At 37.3% G+C, this 23166-nt stretch overlaps 1 protein-coding gene across 1 annotated transcript in view; it reads right to left on the reverse strand.

Moving 5' to 3' along the window:
* LOC111416873 (neurogenic locus Notch protein) overlaps window positions 1-23166 on the reverse strand; it is an 81170-nt gene that overhangs the window by 2153 nt on the left and 55851 nt on the right. The window contains exons 8-11 of the mRNA XM_023048978.2: window positions 20239-20421; window positions 8898-9441; window positions 8471-8721; window positions 4290-8405 (exon numbers count right to left, since the gene is read on the reverse strand). Of these exons, the coding sequence (XP_022904746.2) occupies window positions 4290-8405; window positions 8471-8721; window positions 8898-9441; window positions 20239-20421 (5094 nt within the window). The remainder of the gene's footprint in view (window positions 1-4289; window positions 8406-8470; window positions 8722-8897; window positions 9442-20238; window positions 20422-23166) is intronic.

Here is a 23166-nt window from a genome sequence, read left to right on the forward strand (position 1 = left end):
GTGGACTTTAATCGGGGGTAAATACACAAGAGCTTGACTTTTAATCGGATAATTTTATTTTTACACGAAAGTTTTGTTACCATGGAAATAATTCGTAATTAATTTTATCTTTTGATTTTGATTGAGAGTTATTTCCAAAGGGTAACAAAACTTGAGTGAATTAAAAATAAAATTATCCTGATTTAAAATCAAGCTCGAGCGTATTTTAGGGAGATTAATACACGACAATTGCACATTTTATCGACAATTTTTAATTATTTATTAACTATTTTTGACTTAATTATAGTTGTCAAAAATGTGACAGGTAAACAAAAGTATATACAGGGTGTATCTGAATGACTGCAACAAACTTCGAGGGGCGATTCTTTAGTGAATTTTAAGGGTACTTTCATATATGCACCATGGGCGACTTCGGCCCCCCTGGGGAGCTACGCCCCTTCAAAAATGGCGGAAAATTTTGGTTTAATTTTTTTTTCTCAAAAACCGTAAACGCTAGGAAAATGAAATTTGGGGAATATGTTTAACTCATAATAGAGCACGTGTTGACCCTATTTGTACTTTCATCCTACCCTTCTAAACTACTAAACGTAACCACCCCCTTTACATTTTTGCTAAATTTTTTTGTATGCAGATGATAAATACATTAGAAAAATTTTACATAGCTAGATAAAAGTATCCTAAAACTTTTTTGTCTCTCTAAAATTTTCTCAAAAACGACTAATTTATGAGAAAAAAAAATAATAAAGCAAACACAATCAAAAGTTGGAATGAATTTTTAATGAAAAAATCTTAGTGGGCTTTCCAATCTTTATCAGAAATATTTTTGACGTTTAAATGTCAATGTTTTTCTTACTATTATTATTGTTTTTCAAATTAATTTTTGAATAAAGTTCTATGACATTTAGGCTCAAAATTTTAAATAAAATAATAATAATAATAAGAAAACCACTGACATTTAAACGTCAAAAATATTTCTGACAAAGATTGCAAAGCCTACTAAGGTTTCTTCATTAAAAATTTATTCCAACTTTCGATTAACAACCCTACAGCTTAACAGTTAGTCAGAAATATTCTTCAGAGTGCAGGCATCATGAGTTGTGCTTTGATAGTGAATATAAAAGAATGTGAAAATAAAGTTTCAAGAATATTTATGGTAATGGATAATAACAATCAAATACCCAGTCTTTTAGAAATTTTTAGGAAATATACATCCTTGAGGCCAGTATCAATAAACTACAAGCGATTGTTTATACGATACGTTAACGGAAAATGTACTGGTCAACCTGTAGGCATCAATCAATTTGGAAGGATTCCCTTTAAAATTGCACAATTTCTGTCGTTGACAAATCCGAACTCAAACACCAAACATCCGCCTCTTTACTGGCAGATTCTGGTGTCGATATTTCTGCAATCAATCGTTATGGGGACTGGAAGTCAACTGTCGTTGTGGAGACGTTCAAAATTTTTTAAGAAATAAAACGGAAGCTTCAAATAAGCTTTGTTCGTTGGGACTGCACTACTTGCACTAAGCAGTTTCGTGCAGTTGCACTCATACTGTTCGTTGGGTCATGCGCAGTACAATTTCGTGCAGCCGGTGCAAGTTAGTGCAGATTTTGTTGCACCTGCTTTCGGTTAAGTTAAGCGTGTTTTGTAATAAATGAAGATGGAGATAAAATTATCGAAAAGAATTGTTATTTGATTGTTGTAGGTAAGTAGCTATAATATTATATAGCTATATATTATTTGTTATCATATTATTTGATTGTTTAAATTTAAAAAGGAAAATTTAAGCAAAGGCAGGAGTTAATCGAAGAAATGAAAACTCGTAATGAATTATTAAGACAACTGTTAAATAAAAAACAATGACGTCCTAAGTATTTTTTTATCTATGATTTATTTTTTATATCATTTTTTTTCATCATTTTCAAATTTTATTTTTTTCAAATATCTTCGTCCACTTTCTTGATAAAAACCTATTCGTTGCGACCACGCTTTACACACTTTTCTAACCTGCACTCAGTTACACTTAATTTCACTATGACGTCATAATAGTGCCATGTCGTGCAGAGTAGGGAAGACCTAACGAACAAAGCTATAGAACCTCAACCTTCATGCTCTTATAATGTTACACATAATAATACGTCGACATTTTTTGTTGACACTTGACCTCGACGTACTTGCTCGACACGTCGACAATGTCAAATGTCGACAACGTCAACAATTCGAGGTTATATTTGAGGTTATATTCGTTTGATGTATAGTGCGATTAGTTCGTGGTGATCTCATGATGAGTGGCAGAAACATCGATGGGTCGACAAAAATGTTTGTCGACCTGACGTTGGGCGCGGTCAGCGGACACAGCAGCTGAGTAGCTGAGCCACATCAGATTCCTGAACGGTATCGCTGGTTTACCGCTGAAACTCAGCGCTGGTTGTTTTTAACAGCGCTTTGGTTTGACATTTAAATGAAAGTGACAGAAAGTGGGTGAAGTCGTGAAGTGAGGTTAATATAATCCCACCTAGCCATGGCCTAACTTTGACATTCATACAACAAAATGGATGCTGAGGAAATAAGTAATGGTAAGTTTGTTCGTATTTAAATTATTTATAACAATAAGTATTTTACTATTGTATGAAATAACTAAATTGTATATTTTAACGGTAACATGCAACAGCCAACGTGGGTTTTCCACATTTTAACAGCATCTTAGGTTTTATTTGAATTCTCTTATTTTACTCTAGATGATTTAACCTATTACCTTGTTGACACCCAAGATAAAAATACAGAAGAAAACAGGAATATTAGTACTGTAGAAGAAGAAGGAAGGGGCGAACACTTCGATGTAGAAGTATATGAAGGTCTGTACATACAAGTATAACTATATATTCATGTATATAAATATGATTTGTGTAAATCTTGTAGATAAATTTATATGGACACATTCAGCAACAATGCTTTTCTTAGCGGAATATGAAAAGAGGAAGGACATGTTCCGAAATCCCAAAATTAAAAAGAAGAAGTTGTGAGAAGAAATTCGAAGAGAAATGTTAAAGCAAGGATATAAAGTTGATGGTACAACACTAGACCGAAAACTAAGGAATATGAAAGGAACGTACAAAGGAATTATAGATAATAACAAAAAGCGGAGCACTGGAAGAGGACACATCAGTTGGGAGTATTATAATAGATTCAATGAAATATTTACTGAGGATAAAACAATCAATATTGATTGTACTGTATCTTCTATCTTCATTGATTGTACTGTTTGCTTAAATATTTTTTTTCTCAGAAATTATTAAATTTTCGAAGAACTTCAGAGAGATAAAAAAGTTTTAGAATAGTTTTACCTATCTAACTGAAATTTTTGCAATGTATTTATCATTTTCATAAAAAAAATCTAGGCATAAATTGATCGGGGGTGGTTACGTTTACCAGTTTAGAAGGGTAGGTTGAAAGTACAAATAGGGTCAAAACGTGCCCTATTATGAGTTAAACATATTCCCCAAATTTCATTTTCCTAGCGTTTATGGTTTTTGAGAAAAAAAAAATTAAACCAAAATTTTCCGCCATTTTTGGAGGGGTGTAGCTCCTTAGGGGAGCCGAAGTCGCCCATGGTTCATATATGAAAGTACCCTTAAAATTCACTAAAGAATCACCTCTTGAAGTTTGTTTCAGTCATTCAAATACACCCTGTATATGGTAGTCGCGTTTTTATCAGTTATAAAATATCACGTGTGATTTATTCAGTTGAAAAACCTATAGTTCGTTTTTTTTCTATAATACTTGTCAATGTAAATTTTTTAGGGTTTCTGTTGGTATTATCTAGGACCCTTATAAAATTTACGTTATTTTCCTGATTTTTAGTAACATTTTCAGTAACTAAATAGTTGAGGTTAAAATACTAATAAATTTGTAGATAAATACGATTTTAACGAAGTACATATTTATTGTAAAAACGTGCTAAAAAGTAATTAAATAGAACAAAACACCTTTTCTAGCTAAGTAAATGGCAAATAAACACCCCACAACATTTTTTATGCACCTTTTCTTTTGGAATAACGAAAGCTCAAACGTCAGTGTGACGTATCTATTTCAAAACATGATAAAACAAAATTCCTTGTTAATTTTGCCAACTTTATAACAATTTGACAGGTATTATAGAAAAAAATGAACTATAGGTAACTTTTATCCACTTAGAAAAACACGTTATTGGTCGAAATTTTAAACGATCGTTACTCTGATTGGTTGTATATTATTGGAGTGCATTAATCAAATAAAATTTTACTTACTCATCATGGCATTATTAGGAATAACATTAACCATTTGGGGACTGCGGGGAATATGTTCCTCCAATAATCTGACAATATCGTGATGAAGTCTCTCACTGGCCACGTCCCTCGGCAACCGATCCATATGATCAGTGATTTCTCTATTTGCATATGCTTCCAACAGGGCTTTACACGCCTGATAAGATCCTTCGCGAGCAGCCAAAAACAGCGGGGTCTCATCTTTATCGTCTTGAGCGTCCCTATTGGCCCCATTTGCCAAAAGAATATTAACAGCTTCGACGTTATTAACGGCCGCAGCCCAATGTAAAGCGGTTTTTCCTGAATTATCAGCCGCGTTTATATCCGCTTCCGCACTAATGAGATCCTGTACCATTCCTTCGATGGCTAAACGGGCCGCTAAAATAAGCGGCGTTGTTCCTTCGTGCATACGAGCGTTTAAATTTGTCGCTCGATTTCTTAATAATATTTGGAAAACTCCGAGCGCATCGGCGGCTACGGCAGCGTGTAAAGGAGTTCTTCCGGTGTTGTCTTGAGCGTTGGCGTCCGCTCCGGCATCTAATAAACGTTTTGCGGCATCCGCCCGAGCATATCTAGCGGCTAAATGTAACGAAGTTTCGCCGGTTTTCTCCATAGTTGCGTTTAATTCAGCACCTTGTGCCACTAAATCTTGAATAACAGCACCGGCCGTATCATCCTCATCCTCATCACCGGTGCCAATTCCACCGCCACGAACCGATGCAACCATAATGGGTGTCATTCCGCATGGACCCCTCGCATTTACATCGCTAATTACTTCACCTTGAGGCGGTGTTAACATCGCCGTCGGGCGGATGTCGGCCGCTTCTAAATGCGTTTGGGTCCAAACTCTCGGTTCAGCTTCTTCATATTCAGTAATGGCTGTTTGATCACTTGAATAAGCGTTATCCAAACCAACACGTAATCGTTTTCTTTGCGGCATCTCCGATTCATCATCTGACCATTGCTGACCATGCCCCATATGTTGCCCGTGCATATTCATATCCAAATCCATGCAACCGATCGATGCGTTTTTCGTAAAGTTACGCATTTCCTGGCCATCGGGACCACGGCGTCTCGACCGTCGAGTCGCCGTCGTCGACGCCGTCGAAAAGAAACCTTCCGGGAACCAGGTGATTCCACTGGCACGTTTCTTTTGCGCAGTGATCACCACGAAAACGCAAAGGATCGACATTCCAACAACAACAACGATCCCTAAAATGACGTAGCGGGAATTCGTTGGGGAGTCTGCGGTTTCGCCGCGTTCGGAACCGTTCACTCTGTATATAGGAAACGATTGAGATAATTTTCCTCGGGTAGCTTTGGCAGCTAAAAATTCCGCCGCGGAACTTGCCGATTGGAAACAAAATTCAGAGTTTGGAATCATCATACATTTTCTGTTATCAATTTCTAAATAAACTTTCGTTCCAATTGTTTCTCTTTGTTGGGGGCTCAATGAGGAATGATCTATTCGATCCCCAACCCAAGGATAAATCATATCGTTTCCCATGTGATCTTTTTTCACTCGTAAATTGGTGCGTAATTGGTGACTTGTATCTCGGAGGAAAGCGATTAATCCTTGCTTAAACATTTGTACGTCTAATAACACAATGATTGAAATAGCTCCATCGGCTATTTCGGGTGGTTCTTTTTCGCAGTCTAATCCATCCCAATTACACTCGGCGTTGTTGCAACCGTAATCGCAATGTCCGTTACCGTAATGTTTTTGGCAGTAAGCGTCGTAAATAGGATTGCAGGGTTGTAAAGTGCGCTCGCAATCTCTTCCATCAAATAAACATTGCGGGTTGTTGCATTCTTCGTCGCAGACGTTGTTCATAAAAACTTGCCAACATTTAATGGGTGCTGTACAGTTAGCCCATGGGTTTATACCCAACGAGCAATCATTTCCGTCAAAATCACAAGCGTAATTATTACATTCTTCGTTACAAACACCATCCCCGTGTTTTTTATCACATTGATTCAAATTACACTGCTGCCTTTGTAGTTCAAAGTTAGGGTAATAATTTGAAGTGTTCACTTTTTTAGGATTTGGAAAAATACCCATTCCACCTGGGAATGAGGGGTCGTAAATTTCGCAATTTTTTCCGTTATATTTCGGGGCACAATAACAAGTGTAATGCCCAGGTTGATCTTGACACAATCCGTTATTTTTGCACGGATTACTTGAGCATTCATCACAAGTATCAATTTCGCAATTATTCCCCATCGTTCCTAAAGGACAATCGCAATGATAACCATTATCAGTTGATCGACAGGATCCCCCATTCAAACATGGACTCGGTTCGCAAACTGAAATTCCGAGATAGTCACATCTTTTTCCATAATAGCCCTCTAAACAACTACATTCATATCCAGTTTGTTTTGGCACGCAAATCCCTCCGTTCATACAAGGTGATATATCGCAAAAATTGACTTTGTTGTTACACTGTCTTCCCACATACCCCGGGCGGCAATTACAATGATAATCGTTTACTAATTGAACGCAATCTAATGTTCCATCGCTCGAACATGGATTTGATAAACACTCGTTAATGTCTCCTTCGCATCTTGGCCCAACAAATCCTGGAGGGCATTTACATTCAAAACTGCCGACTTTATCGATGCAAGTTCCGTTGTTGTGGCAAGCATTCGGGCCGCAATCGTCTGTATTAATTTCGCAAATTATTCCCAAAGTTCCTGGTGGGCAAGAACACGAAAATTTGTCGATTAAATCGTGACAAAGTCCGCCGTTTTGGCATGGATTTGGTTTGCAATCGTCCACATTTAACTCGCAATTTTGACCTTGAAAACCACTTGGACACTGGCAGGCATAGTTTCCGACGAGGTCTATGCAAATGGCGTTATTTTGACACGGCGCGGATTGACACTCATTTATTTCGTGTTGACAATAAGATCCGGTGTAACCATCTAAACAATGACACCGATGGGAATTTCCTATATCCTCGCAGGTTCCGTTATTACAAAGTTTTTTAACTGCGACGTCTTTTCTTAACGCCGCATCTCTACAACTAACCATTTCGACATCGCAAACTTTTCCGGTCCAACCAGGTGCGCAAAGACATTGATATTTATTCTTTTCTTGATGACAAGTGGCGCCATTTTCGCATGGATTTGTAGCGCACCAATTGATGTATTCGCGACAATCTTTCCCGGTGTATCCATAAGCGCAATGACACGAAAAGTGCAACATATGATCTTGACAGGTAGCGCCGTTATAACACGGCGCGCTATCGCACAAATTGATTCTGCTTTGACAGTTCGTTCCGGTGTAACCCGGCCCGCAAATACACGAATACGAATTGATCCCGTCGATACATGTTCCGCTATTCATACAACTACTCATCGTACAATCTTCATCATTGATTTGACAGTTTATACCGGAAAAACCCAACGGACACGTACACGTGTATGAATTAACGTATTGGTTACATGTGGCACCATTCTGACACGGGTTAGATAAGCACTCATCAACATCGATTTCGCATTGTTTGCCTTCAAAACCACTAACACACATACACATGTAAGTCCCAATACCATCCAAACAATTTCCGCCATTTTGACATGGGTGTGAGGCGCAATCATCGGTGTTAATGCTGCAATCTTTTCCTTCATAACCCAACGCGCAAACGCAGTGGTACGAACCGTTAGTGTTTCGACAAGTTGCTCCATTTCTGCACGGTTTTGAAACCATGCATTCGTCGACATCGGTATCACAATAACGACCTGTATATCCAACACTGCACGTACACGCAAAGTCCATGTAATTGGAGTTGGGGGTGCAACGCGCGTTGTGACGGCATCTATTTGGAGAGCAAGGATCGAGTTTTTGTTCGCAATCGCGACCGGTGAATGGAATGTTGCAGATACATTTGTAGCTGTTTACTTGATCGATACAAGTCCCGGCATTTTTGCATGGTTTCTTAGCGCAATCGTCGATGTTTGTTTCGCAGTTGATGCCGGTATAACCAGGTAAGCATTCGCAAGAGTACGAGGCGAGATGATTGTGACATGTTCCGCCGTGTTGGCAAGGGTTTGAGGCGCATTCGTCGATGTCGATTTCGCATTGTTTGCCGCTATAACCTAAAAAGAAATATTAATAACATTTAGTATTCAAGATATTTAAATTTTTTCATTTCATTTCTTACCTGGTAAGCAATGACAAATAAATCTATTCACTCCGTCTTCACAACTTCCCCCATGTTTACAAGGATTTGATTTGCACTCGTCGACGTCGCTCAAACATCTGGCGTCGTAATAACCTCTTGGACATTCGCACCGAAAGCCATTTATCAAATCTATGCAAACGCCGCCGTTCGCACACGGATTCGACGCGCATTCATCAATGTTCGTTTCGCAATGTTGACCCGCAAATCCAGGCTGACACTCACAAGTATACCTATATTTACAACAAAACAAATTTAGACAACACAAGATACAAGATTAGATTTTGCCTTTAACTCAAAACTTACGCATCAAATGGATCGAGCCTTTTTTAATTAGAAAATAAAGCAGCGTGTAAAGGAGAAAATTTTCGTTTGGTTATAATTTTTTTCTTAATTAACAGAAACTCACCTATTAATTCCATCTCTGCAAATAGCATTGTTTCTGCACGGATTACTGTTACATTCATTGATATTAATCTCGCAATTCCTACCGGAAGTGCCCGATTTACAAGCGCATTGATAACTATTGATAAGATCGATACATTCTCCGCCGTATTTGCAAGGATTTGAAGCGCATTCGTCGATTTGAGTTTCGCAAACGTTTCCGGTGTAACCAGGATGGCAGGTGCAATGGAACGAATTCTGTCCGTCGATGCATTCGCCGTGTTGACAAGGCGACGATTGGCAATCGTTGATGTTCGTTTCGCAGGACATTCCGGTGAACCCTGCGGGGCATTCGCAACTGTAACCGGCGATCGAATCGTGACATATGCCGCCGTTTTTGCACGGCGACGAAATACAATCGTCGATATTCGTTTGACAGTGATCTCCGGCGAAACCATAGCTGCATGTGCATGAGAAGTTGTTTTCCAAATCGTGGCAAATTCCGCCGTTCAAGCAGGGTTTGTCTTTGCATTCGTCGATATCGATTTCGCACTGTGTTCCAGTATAACCTAAAAAAAAAATTTATTTTATAAGTACGAAGGCTTTCACGGCCGGTGTGAATTAAACTAAGATTAGAACTAAAACTAGAAACTTTCGGGTTTTGCTATGCGTCTTTTAATAAAAGGTTTGACGTTTCGGATGCCATGTTGCAACCTTCTTCAGAAACTGGTTCGAAGTGACGAGATCAAAAAATCGGTAACTATATATAAGTCGGAAAAACTAATCAATAATCAGTTAACGCTAATTACAAACCACGGTGTGTTAACTCAATACGTATAAAAAAAGACAAATATTTAATGGGTACCACGGACGGCTAGATGGCACTGTAAGCACAAATTGCTTAAAGTCCCTAGATTTACAAAGTACCGCGGTTTGCCGCCATTTTGAAAGTCAAGCGGGAACTTTAAAACTATGTCGTTCTATTGATGACATTACGCCAAAATTCCTTTCATTTTTTCTCGTGGTACTCTGAAGAGTCGAAAGTGCATGCGTTTTGTTGCAGACAAAACGAAGTGAAAACAAAATTCAAATTTTCAGCAGTCAACATGAAAATGATACCTTTACTGTTATCATTTTCATGTTGACTGGTGGAAGTTGAAATCAATAATTAATAACCATTAACTGAATAAAAATAGTTTTAAATTTCGCGCTTTATTAAAAGTAGTAGGTACCACAGACCACTAGAGGCGTTGAAATCAATTTGACCGAAAAAATAGTGGGGAGTAATGCTTCTATATATATAGATTTATATTATTTTTCTATGTTACAAACTAATTAATAACTAATTGCGTCGCGTCCGTCCAACTTGACGGTTGGTGAAAAGAAGGCACTCCGATCTATAAAAGAAAAATCAGAAATCGTCGTGTTACCAGCAGACAAGGGGAATGCCACCGTTGTTATGGACAGGAAAGAATACGACGACAAAATGATGAACTTACTGGCCCCAGCCACTTACAGGAAGATCAAGAAGGACCCCACAGACAAAATCGTTAGAAAAATGAAGGAACTGATAAAATCCACAGGAATTCCAGCAGAACAGCAGAAAGGTTTGTTTGTACAGGCGCCGGTATCACCAAGAATCTACGGACTACCGAAGATTCACAAACCAGACGTCCCCCTCCGCCCTATCGTCAACGCCATCAACTCCCCAACATACCAGCTGGCTAAACATGTTGCAAAGATTCTGTCCCCCTTTACAGGTAACACGGAATCGTATGTCAGGGATTCTACACATTTTGTGGAATCGGTTATTCTTTTAGGAATCCCTTTTTACTAGGGTACCAGTTAAGGATGCTGTAGAGGGTCTTCGCCGAAAACTCATTCCGGAGGGTTTACCAGGATACCTGCCAGATCTGGTGGAGTATTGCTTATCATCGACGTATTTCAGCTGGAAAGGAGAATTTTACGAGCAGTTCGAAGGGGCAGCCATGGGATCTCCACTATCGCCAGTTATAGCTAATTTCTACATGGAATTATTCGAAGAGGACGCTTTGAAGAAGAGCCAGTGGAAACCAAAACTATGGCTCCGATATGTGGATGACACGTTTGTGATATGGCAACATGGTCAAAAACGGCTCCAAGTGTTCTTGGATCACTTGAACTCTCAACTTCCTATGATTAAGTTCACCATGGAAACAGAAACTGCCAAAAAACTACCTTTCCTAGATGTGTTGGTCACCAGGAGGACAAATGGAGATATAGAACTTGGTGTATACCGAAAGAAGACCCATACCAACAGGTATTTACAGGCATGTTCACATCATCATCCCCAACAGAAGAGGTCCGTGATCCGTACATTATTTCAGCGAGACTATGTGAAGGAGAGAACTTGAAGAAGGAGCAACACTTTCTACGAGGCGTGCTGCAGAAGAATGGATACACTTCGAGGGACATCAACCAGGCCATCAAGCAGCGAAAGCAGAAAGAGGACACGGTAAGTACAAAACCACTTGGATTTATCTGTCTTCCCTATGTTTCAGGTGTAACGGAACGAATTGCTAGGCACCTCAAGAAGAACGACATCGTAGTGCGGTACGGCACGGTCAGCAAAATTCGGAACACACTCCCGATAGCTAAGGACAAACTAACTCCATTAAAAGGAGCGGGAGTCTACCGACTATCGTGTAGTTGTGGGAAGGTTTATGTTGGCCAAACTGGACGCAACGTCGAGTGCCGCATCAAGGAGCATGAGAGGGATGTAAGGCTGAAGAAGATCCAGCAGTCGGCGGTTGCGGAACATTGCCATGCAGAGGGGCACCGAATAGACTTCGAACAAACAAAGGTGCTGGCTAGGGACAACAGATACTACCAAAGACTGACAAGAGAAGCCATAGAGATTCACCGACATAAAAATAACGTCAACAGAGAGGATGGCTGGGAGCTTAGCAAAACATGGAAGATGGTGGTGAACACGAAGACCTCTTCCCGCCTCACATCGGACGCGACGCAATTAGTTATTAATTAGTTTGTAATTAACGTTAACTGATTATTGATTAGTTTTTCCGACTTATATATAGTTACCGATTTTTTGATCTCGTCACTTCGAACCAGTTTCTGAAGAAGGTTGCAACATGGCATCCGAAACGTCAAACCTTTTATTAAAAGACGCACGGCAAAACCCGAAAGTTTCTAATCTTAGTTTAAGAAATTTATTTCATTTTATGAATAACTAATCTTTTGTAAATAATATGATTTTCAAGTCATTTTATAAAATTGCACTAATAACTTTTCCTGATATTTCTGAGATGGCGCTGAATCGCGGCCAAAAGAAAAGATTCTTTCTCCAAAGGAGCCATCTTTCTTATCTCTGGGTCAACGCAAGTTTTAACTTGGTTGAACTTCAACAAAGCATGTTCGATGCGTGAGCTTTTTTCCAGGATAAATAAAAACCTCATATTTAATCGGTACTGATTTCCAATTTTCTTTAAATATAGTCATCGTCAGCCTCAAATTCATTATAAACTTAAAATGGCGTCACATCTATAAATTTTTGCATTATTACATCGTTAAGAATTGATCTGAATTTCCGTTTTTTGTATTAAAATGAAGTGGCGTTTACAGTTACCTAATCGCGTAAATCTCGGCCTGGCCGATGCCCGTCCGAGCGTTAAATCCAATTTGTAGGCGCTCGGCGTTTCTTACCTCTACACACCACCTACCTCCTCCTGCCCCCCACCTTTTCTCTCTTTTTCACCACGATCGCGTCCGTTGTCCCTTTCGTGTTTATTCATCGGATCGTGATTTTAATAAACCGGGCTATTCAAAAACCTAATCTTTTTTCCTTTATCATTATCATCTCACCTTCTTTATTATAATTCATTCTTTTCATTTCAATAGATAACTTTTATTCTTTTTATATATTTTTTTACGGGATTTTTATTATAAAAAGGGGTTTGGTGTTCAAACGTTGCCCATTCAATTACCGGTAAATTTATTCTTGGGTATTCATCTGACGAAAGCATAAACTTTACGCACGCATGTAAAACCGCTGCGCGACGACCTCTTCTCCGCAAAGAGATATACAGGGCGATTAGACTAGACAAGACCGAGAATGTGTGCGTTTGTGTCGACGGACGGTGGTTTGTCGTCGCGGCACCACAAGACAAGGTCGTATATTTCGACCGGTTGCAGTTGTTGGCTACAAACGAGGGAGCTACTAACACGAATTTATTACTTGACTTTTGTTCTAACTTGGACTTTATATCTCGAAACACTTTTTTATTGAAAGTAATAATAATAAATTACCTAATATATTTTATAAATTGACCGTGAGCATTAATTTATATGATCTAAAATTGTCTCTCTAATCTCGAGAGGCGCGCGTAGTACGCGGAAGATCGTTTTAAAGGAGAAGTTCGCGAACGTACTTTTTAATTAACTCTCCCGGGACGAGATCTTATCCGAATGCGGTTTTACCATTAATAAGCGCGCGGCGATCGATTCAAATTAAAAAAGAAAAACGCTAACTGACCATCGATTTCCACTGATCGGACGACACACCATATTTGGAACCGAAAAGTTAAAAAAGAAAAGGTAAAGGTTAGCGCCCAAGTCGGATTCCAATTAAATTAAATCGTACCTATCACAACAAACTTTCTTTTACATTAAAATTTTATATCAAAAAGTTGATTTTTACAAAAAAAAATGGGAATTGCAGCTAATATAATGCAGCTTTAAATATGGTATATGTTAAGCATCATTCAACTATCCAAGTCTATAGACTTCTAGGATTTTACGAATTGAGTACTCTCGCTAGCAGATGGTAAGTTAAGAAGGTAAATGAGTTAAGGAAAAGATAAATCAGCACAATTATAGTGTTATAGAATGAGCGAGTTGAATACCATAACCTTCAACTTTCTCTAAATGTAATATTAGGTGTGTAAATTGAGTAATGAGGCCATTTTGTTCAATTTTTGTATTTGAATAGACAAAAAATCATTTTGAAGCATTTCGTAGCAATTCTGGTAGCTGTTATTCAGCTGGATGGACACAGCAGTTTTAATGGAAACACGAACTTTAAAGTCAGATGAGACGAGGAAGAGCTAAAGGAATATGTTTGAAATAGCAACTTTTGTTGAAGTGATAACTACACATTATTCATGTATCGGCCCAATATATCTTGTGCAACTTTGTGCAATCTTATCTAACTTTGTCATTTGTGATACAAAAATGAAGATAATAAAGTTGATGAGGATAATGTTTATGCGAGTTAGGGTTTTCTTGAAATATTGTCCTCTAATTGATCTTTGTTGGGCAATAAAGTTAATTATTACTATTATCATCACGGCTATAGGTATTAATACAGCTTCATTTCAGGTTGACTTTGATTTCCCCACAATTTTACTGGCCATTGTTGTGATCATTAATATTTATATGTATAACAATGGACTTGATAATCTTACTTCAGTAAAACTAAAGTTTCGGCATAAATTGTAAAACCTCAAATGTGTCAATTTCGTCAAACAAAGAAAAGCATACAAGAGAAAATGTTGGAAATCCCTCGTTCAGACAGAAAGCTTTTTCACAATTTTTTTTATTATCCCAGGATTCACCTTGAGTAGAAACACCATTAAAAACGTACAAAATGTGTTACATATTGCTCACTCGCATTTATTTATGACTGTTGAATTAGTAATAAAGTGTTAAGTTATTCAACAATTAGCACTTTAAGAAGAAAGTGCCGCCCTAAAACTTATAATCTAAAACACCAGTTCCTCTAATCGTTTGAAACAGCTCGGATTAACTCCAGATGCTAAAACATATTACATGGAGAACATTTAAACAAACCTATAATAATTATTAGACGAAAAATGATATAAAGGGTTTTCCAATAAGAGGTGTTATTTTGAATAGCCCGTTATTTCGGTAGATGTCACTTTTGAAGCTGTCATTTTTTGACATTTGACAAGTAGAAAGTACGCCATTAATAAAAATGGAACGATACACGCTTCAACAACGCATTGAAATTATTAAAATTCACTATAAAAATGGTGAAATTTTGGCAGGTTCGTAAAACTTGAACATTTTTGGGTCGTCGTGAAGCACCTTGTCGGACCGCAATACAGAAATTGGTGGAAAAATTCGAGCTGTTGGGACAAGTTAATGATGTGAAGAATAAAACCCGTGCACGTCGCTCAAGAACAGCCGCGAATATTGCTGCTGTAGCCGAAAGTGTTGAAGAAAACCCAGGTTTCTCCATTCCTCGTCGTTCTTTGGAATTAGGCATTCCACAAACGTCATTACACCGTATTTTGCATAAAGATTTGGGTCTTAAGGCATATAAACTTCAGTTAACACAAGAACTCATGCCGTCCGATCATCAACAACGTCGTGTCTTTGCTGATTGGGTCGTTGAAATGCATGAAAATGATCCGAAATTCCATCGAAAAATCATCTTGAGTGATGAGGCCCATTTCCACCTCGATGGCTTCGTCAACAAGCAAAATTGTCGCATCTGGGGCTCGGAAAACCCAAGAGTTATTGTTGAAAAGCCTCTCTATCCTCAACGTGTGACTGTTTGGTGCGGTTTATGGTCCGGTGGAGTCATTGGAACTTACTTTTTCGAAAATGAGGCTGGAGCAACAGTTACGGTGAATGGATTGCGCTATCGAGAGATGATTAATTTTTTTTTATGGCCGGAATTGGATGGTATTGATGTGGACAACGTTTACTTTCAACAACACGGTGCTACGCGCGTGCCACACAAGCAACGAAACCATTGATCTTTTACGGGAAAAGTTTCCGGACCGTGTTATCTCTCGAAGAGGTGATCACAATTGGCCACCGAGATCTTGTGATTTAACACCTTGCGACTTCTTCCTTTGGGGCCACGTGAAAGAGAAGGTGTACGCCAACAGCCCAGCGTCGATTCAAGACCTCAAAGATGGAATTCGTGAGGCTATTTAGGACATAGGGCAGCCACTTTGCAATTTGGTTATGGAAAATTTCATGGAAAGGATATTGTCCTGTAAGCGTGGTCGTGGTGGTCATTTGCCTAATGTTATTTTCCACTATTAACGGCATACCTTCTTCTTTATAATGAAATAAACATCCGATCATTTATACTAAAAAATGGCATTTTTCTTTGAATATCAAAATAACACCTCTTATTGGAAAACCCTGTACATACAGTGAATTTCGCTTAAGATATATATACAAAAATACATTTCCATAGAAACCAGGGTAGGGGTAGTACCTACTTACTTTGTCCCATATAAAATACAACTTGTTTATCCGTTTAGCCGTGTGTCTCTTAAGACGGCTAAACCGTTTCTAGTTTTAGGTCTAATGTTAGTTCTAATTTTACAGTAGCACTATCACTAGAACTACCACAAGACCTAACACTAGAATCATTCGGGTTTAGCCGTCTTGAGAGACGTGCGGCTAAACCCGAATGTTTCTAGTTCTAAGTCTAGTGTTAGTTCTAGTTTTACACTATCACTAGAACTAACACAAGATCTAGAACTAGAATCATTCGGGTTTAGCCGTCTTGAGAGACGTGCGGCTAAATCCGAATGTTTCTAGTTCTATGTCTAATGTTTGTTCTAGTGACAGTGATAGGTAGTGCTAGTTAGCATAAAATATCACTATGTTGCATATTTTTATTGCACTATTACTATACTCTGTTTTTAAACCAGGAGGAGTAAACGCAAAAGTCAAATTTACACTAGGAAAAATCACCAGAAAATATCACTAGATATTTTGGCGGTAAATTTAAATTAATAATTATCATTATTTATTTATTTACTTATTGTTGTATTTATTTTCGTTTGTTATCGTCAACACTAAACATACAAATTAATACTGAGGTTAAGAGTGTATTAATTGAAGACGCAAAAGGGTTTAAACAAAATTTACAACAATGACACGAAACTGTCGAATTATCAATAACCTAACCTTCAAATTCAAAATCAAAATTCAAAATTGCCTGTGTGTGAACCTTCCTCGCATTCAACCAATCTCGTGCAAGGTCAATCTGGTGACAAATTTAAAATACTCCTCCTGGTTTAAAAACAGAGTATAGAACTATCACAAGACCTAGAACTAGAATCATTCGGGTTTAGCCGTGCGTCTTCAGACAAGGTAGCGTTAGTTAGCATATGATGTCACTATGTTGCATATATCAGCTGTGTTTGGTACACTTGCTATAAATACTCCTAGTGTAGCAAGTGTAGTGCAGTTGACAACTCTCAGTTTTCAACACATTTTCAAAGTGCATAAGTGTAACAATTTTAGGTGTTTGGTAAAACGGATTATTATAACAGTTATAGGTTATGTAATCATTATTATTTCTGTAGGAAGTTGAATAATTTATTATTGATCAAAGAATCAAGATGAATAAATCAAAAAAGGAAATGTTGCCTGTAGTGACCCTATTAAAGTCTGACACCGAAAGTGAAGACAATGATATGATTTTTGAAGAATTGGACAGCGATGATGAAGAAAATGTATTTTTACTTTTAAGTAAAAAAGATAAAAGAACTTGCATCGATAAATACTTTGACGATGTAGTTCCCAAATATTCTGATGTACAGTTTAAAAAATCTTACTTACTCTCTATGTTTTGTGCCAATACTTGGCTACCCTCATCACTTTTTACATATTTTCCCCCTTCATCATAAATTATTTTTACATTTAACTGTCTTTCAATTTTAGCCATTATATTTAACCGGAGAACTTCCTATTGGGTTTTTAATTTTAATTGAATAGAACGTTTTCTACAAATCAAACTGTTATTTATTGTTTTTACTAGCTTACAATATTTTATTTTTGTTTAAATAAATCTAACTTTGACACTTTCCAAAAACTAAATACGTCTTAAAAGTTATGTCGACTTCAGCTTTGTTCGTTGGGACTGCACTACTCTGCACGATATGGCACTCGTATGACGTCATAGTGCAATGAAGTGTAAGTCAGTGCAATGTCATGTCAACTTAGTGCAGGTCAGAAAAGTGTATACACCGTGGTCCCAACGAACAGATTTTTATAAAAAAAGTGTATAATATTTGAAATGGACGAACAGGAGATTGTCAGCGAAATACTCGTGGAAAATGAAATTATCGCAGAATGTTTTTTTAGTATTCATCAATTATTATTATTTTTTATTTTTTTCAATTATTAGCGACATATATTTTCTATACCAAACTACTAACCCTTATTAGTTCTTTCAAAAGTACTACTTAACGTATAAAGAAACCACAAAAAAAAATTCAAATATTCCGCCATTTTAGTTACACTGCACTTATTGAACTTAATCGAAAGCAGGTGCAACAAAATCTGCACTAACTTGCACCGGCTGTGCTACATTGCACTGCACCTGGCCCAACGAACAGTATGAGTGCAACTGCACTAAACTGCACTATCCCCAACGAACACACAACATCTGCACTAAACTGCATAGTGCAAGTGAGTACAAGTAGTGCAGTCCCAACGAACAAAGCTTTACACTACACTTCCTACACTTGCCGGCGAGTCGGTGTGAAAAGTGTCTGCACTTTTAAAACTCAATCGCTTACCAAACGCGGCGCCACTATCTACACTTGTTTGCACCAGTCTACCAAACACTATTTTTAAGAAAAAGTGTGCACTGGTGTACGTAAGATACCAAACAAAGCTTTTAATTGTATTAAAACTAGAACTAACACTAGACCTAGAACTAGAATCAATCGGGTTTAGCCGTCTTGAGAGACGTGCGGCTAAATAACTCAGGATTATAATAAGGACGTTACTTTTTTCCAAGCAAAATTTTTCCTTTGCAAAACTACCCAATACCTGTACCATTAAGTTATGCTGCATTTTATGTGGGACAGTGCAAGTGCATAGTAGTTTCGTAACTATGGTTACTGCATTCATATGTATATTGCGAGTTATATGAAATTCCCGGTATAGCCACAACATCAAAAAGAAATAAATTATCAAGACGAGTAAGACCAACTTGAGAGTGTTATTTTAAAAAGATTATATTTCTCATTTACATTTTTATTTAAATTCCGCAATAATTTCTAACCGACAGTGTACACAAAAAGTGATGATAATGAATATACATGGAATGGAAAAAAGAGTACTGAAACATTGTTGGTTTGATGGTTAATAGGAGTGTGTGTAGGGGGGAAAACGGTCGTTAGCCCACATATGTGACCTTACAGTTTTATTAACGGCGGGGTCACGCTCACAAGCTCGACCCATCTATACACACACACATACACACAAACTCGGGGTACAACACATAGGTACGTACAGAGTGTGTACCCACCGGTCTCGCGGTCGTTTCGAACACAATTGCGCCGGAATGTGCCCAAGGCGTGGCCTATACGCGATCGTACAGAACCTTCTATACAATTTTAAATGTACATAAAAACTAATTTTTAACTAAGTAAATTATAATTGATTAGGATTTTCAACACAAAACTTTCATTGTAATAACTTATACGATTACCGTTTTAATTTCAAAACTAAAAAAGTTCCCTCTCGAACGCACCTCGTCCGCCCACGCAATTCTCCTTAACTGGTTTTGAAATCAAATCGTTCCCGCGAGGTTAAACGATAACATTTATCAAAAACGAATGGAAGATGATCCCCTTGCATCATTATTTAAAAATGGGCGTTAGCTGTGTAGCGGTTTTATAGGAAACGTTTTTTATTTATAAGTTGTTACGATTCCATGATAATACGGCTTCGAAGCGCTGCGAAATTAGATCGGCCGTTGAGCGCCCTCTGATGAGAACGGGGCCAATTACGGCAGGCGAAGTGAAGGCAAAACGGGGATTGCCCGTTTGTTCTATGCAAATCCGTTCATTACGACCGGCGTAGTCGATTTCATTTCTAGTTTCTCGTTTCATAATCACCTACTCAAATGGTTAATCATAAAAACACTCAAAAAGAAACATTATTTTAATTAGTTTGTTCAGTTCAGTACTTATAAACTGTATCGTTTGAAAATAAAAAAAAATAATAAAGAGTTAAATCAAACGTAAATTGTTGTAACCCCATGATTAATCCACAATATCCGTATGATTTAGACCTAACCATTTAAGTATCTCTCACGACAAGCAACATCTCTTTGCGTTCGTTGAATAGCGCGCCCCAAATGGGGTAATTCCGTTGCTTAATGGAAATTTTGATTGGATAACGCCGTCGCGGCACGTTGGGCAATTGAGCCCGAAACAGGTGTTGCGCACATCCAGATTAAAACCTACCGCTTCATTAAAATTAATCACAATCTCTCTTTTTATCACATTTTCTTCATTTCATTACCTTATTATCATTTAAAATTTTCTCTTAAACTAGTAAATTGAGTGAAAACTTACCGGGCATACAAACACATCGAAACGTTCCTGGGTCGTCCAGACAAGAACCCTGGTTTTTGCAAGGATGTGAATCGCATTCGTTGACGTTTGTTTCGCATCTTGGTCCGGTGAAACCTTGAGTACAGTTGCAAGCGAAACTACCGGGGGTGTTAACGCATAAGCCATCATGTTCGCAGGGAGAGCCTATAAATTGAATATTAAAGTAATTTATTAATCTATTATAATGTTAGCTAGTTATTTGAATATTTTCTGTTTCGTGTAGATTTTTTTCTACAACAATAGCATCAGTTGGAACCTTATTGTGTACATACAAGAATGACGACCGATCGAAAGTCAATTAATACTGAGAGGCGTGCTAATTAAAGAAGCGACCAACCGAGTGAACAATAGGATTGGAATCCCTATTCTTAAGTGGAGATATTGAGGCGATTAAATGAGTGGATGGAAAAAAGGTAAAGAGAAGATAATAATTTAAAAAATATACAGGGTGTCCTGCAACGATTGTACAATACTGCATCAGCGTATTCTCTGATCGAAAACAGACAAGAAAAGTCTAATAAACATAGGTCCGAAAATGGACCAATTTCGAGATATTCAAACTTTTAGTTTCATAAGCTGACCTATTGTAAACATCATTAATTCTAACGATTTAGATGCAGTAATTATATGATTACCATGGTTACGATGGTTAAGATATGGGGGGGGATCTCAAATGAATGAAAATTGTAACCGTCGTCAACGCCATCCAATGTCACCGTCGATAACTAATTCTACACAAATTCAAATTTAAACAACCTTAAGGTGGCTTATATTTCATTTCTTTGTTTGTATTCATCTTTGATTAATTAAGTCAAATTAAGTGATGTCAAATATAAATGATATTGATAAATAAGTTAATTTTTTTAATAAGTGTAATTTATGAGTGTAATTTTGTAATTAAGTGTAAAAAAGTGTAAAAAACATTTAAATTTTTTTAAATGTTAAAAATGTCGGTTATTATTCCTTGCTGTGTACCATCTTGCGATGATAGACATTAAAAGGTAAATTATAAAAATTATTAATTAATAGAGCATAATTACTTTCATTCTATATTTCTAGATATTATTTTCCGACCGACCCTATTATTTGAATGGCTTGGCTCTCTGGAATACACAATTCAAAAATATTTGAATTAATTAATGATAATCGTCTAAGTAACTACAGTCAACGCCCGCTTAACGTACGCCCGCTTTACGTACGTTCGCAGATACGTACAAGACGTTTTATGACCTCGTGTTCGTACAACGTACATTTGTCATCCGCATTAACGTACATCGACGATCCAATTTCATTATTAAACTAGAAAAATAAGAGCCTTATTTTTACATTTTATTCTAATTTAAAAAAGTCGGTACAAGTAAAGATAGCATAAATAACTTAATAAATAAACGATTATTAACTTATCGATTCTTAAGTTTTTTTAGTTAAAAATTGTTTTAAGGTTAATTGCCTAAGGCCAGTCTTCTTTTTCTCTATGTACATGGTTTTGTAACAAGTAAACGCATCACGGAGTATACCTACAACATTAGAACTTCGTTCCATATTTGGGTCTACATTCTCTATGACATCGGCGAGATTTGCCATTTTATTTAAAATTTCACTTAAAGTTTCTAAGTTTAATACATTTTCTTTGGGCAGGTCTTCAACGGCGTCATCGTCATTCGTTTCGACATTATCTGTCTTTTGTAATTCCATGAGATCTTCGATAGACAACTCTTCGTCATGTAATTCTATTAACTCTTCGATATCTTCTTCGTTTATTTCCAAGCCTAAGCGCGTTCCAATTTCTATCACGCCTTCTACAACTTCGTTTTGAAGATTTTCAACATTTGTTTCTTCGTCATAAACAAATTGCGGGCACAACTTTTTCCACGCTCTTTTCATTGTCGTTTCTTTAACTTCATCCCAAAAGGCAGATATATTTTTAATTCCATTATGAATATTGTAATCTTTCCAATAAGACTTAACCGTTAATTCCTTATTATCATCAATAGCTTTAATCATGCTTACCATAGTTGCACGTAAATAATATTTCTTAAACGCGGCTATAACGGTTTGGTCCATCGGTTGGATTAATGATGTCGTATTTGGTGGCAAAAATATTACCTTTATATTGGGACATAACTCATTTAACGTTATTGGATGCCCTGGGGCATTATCAAGAAGTAGTAATGCTTTAAACGCTAAGTTGTTTTTAGAGCAGTAATCTTTCACTTCTGGAATAAAGTTGTTTCTATACCAATCTTCAAATACAGATTTCGTGACCCAAGCTTTACGATTTGATTTCCAAATCACTGGCATTGATGACTTTGATACACCTTTAAGCGCTCTCGGATTTTCACTATGGTAAACCAACATTGGCTTCAATTTAAAATCACCTGCCTCGTTTCCACCTAGTAATAAAGTTAGACGATCTTTGGCAGTTTTATATCCCGGCATACGTTTCTCATCTTTAGTGATATGTGTTGGAAGGCATCTTCTTCCAAAACAATCCCGTTTCGTCAATATTAAAGATTTGATGTGGACTGTAATTTCCATCATGGACAATAGCTTTTAGTGTTGCTATAAATTCACTAGCAGCGTTAGAGTCTGCACTCGCTGCTTCTCCTGTCAATTTCACTTTAATTAAGTTGGCCCTGATTTTAAATCTTCTAAACTATCCCCAACTTGCATTAAACGTATCAGTTGCGTTCTCATCCATTTTTTTTCTTAATTCTGAATAAATTTCCTTAGCTTTTTGTTGGATAGCAGAAAGACTTAAAGGAATATTTCTGTGTAATTGAGAGTCTAACCAAACTTTCAAAATCCCCTCCATTTATTCCATCACATTAGAACGTATACGAGTACCTGAAGTTTGTTGAAGATTTACCCCATCTTTAACATATCACT

Source organism: Onthophagus taurus, chromosome 3 (assembly GCF_036711975.1).
Source record: "Onthophagus taurus isolate NC chromosome 3, IU_Otau_3.0, whole genome shotgun sequence".
Classification (NCBI taxonomy): Eukaryota; Metazoa; Arthropoda; class Insecta; order Coleoptera; family Scarabaeidae; genus Onthophagus; species Onthophagus taurus.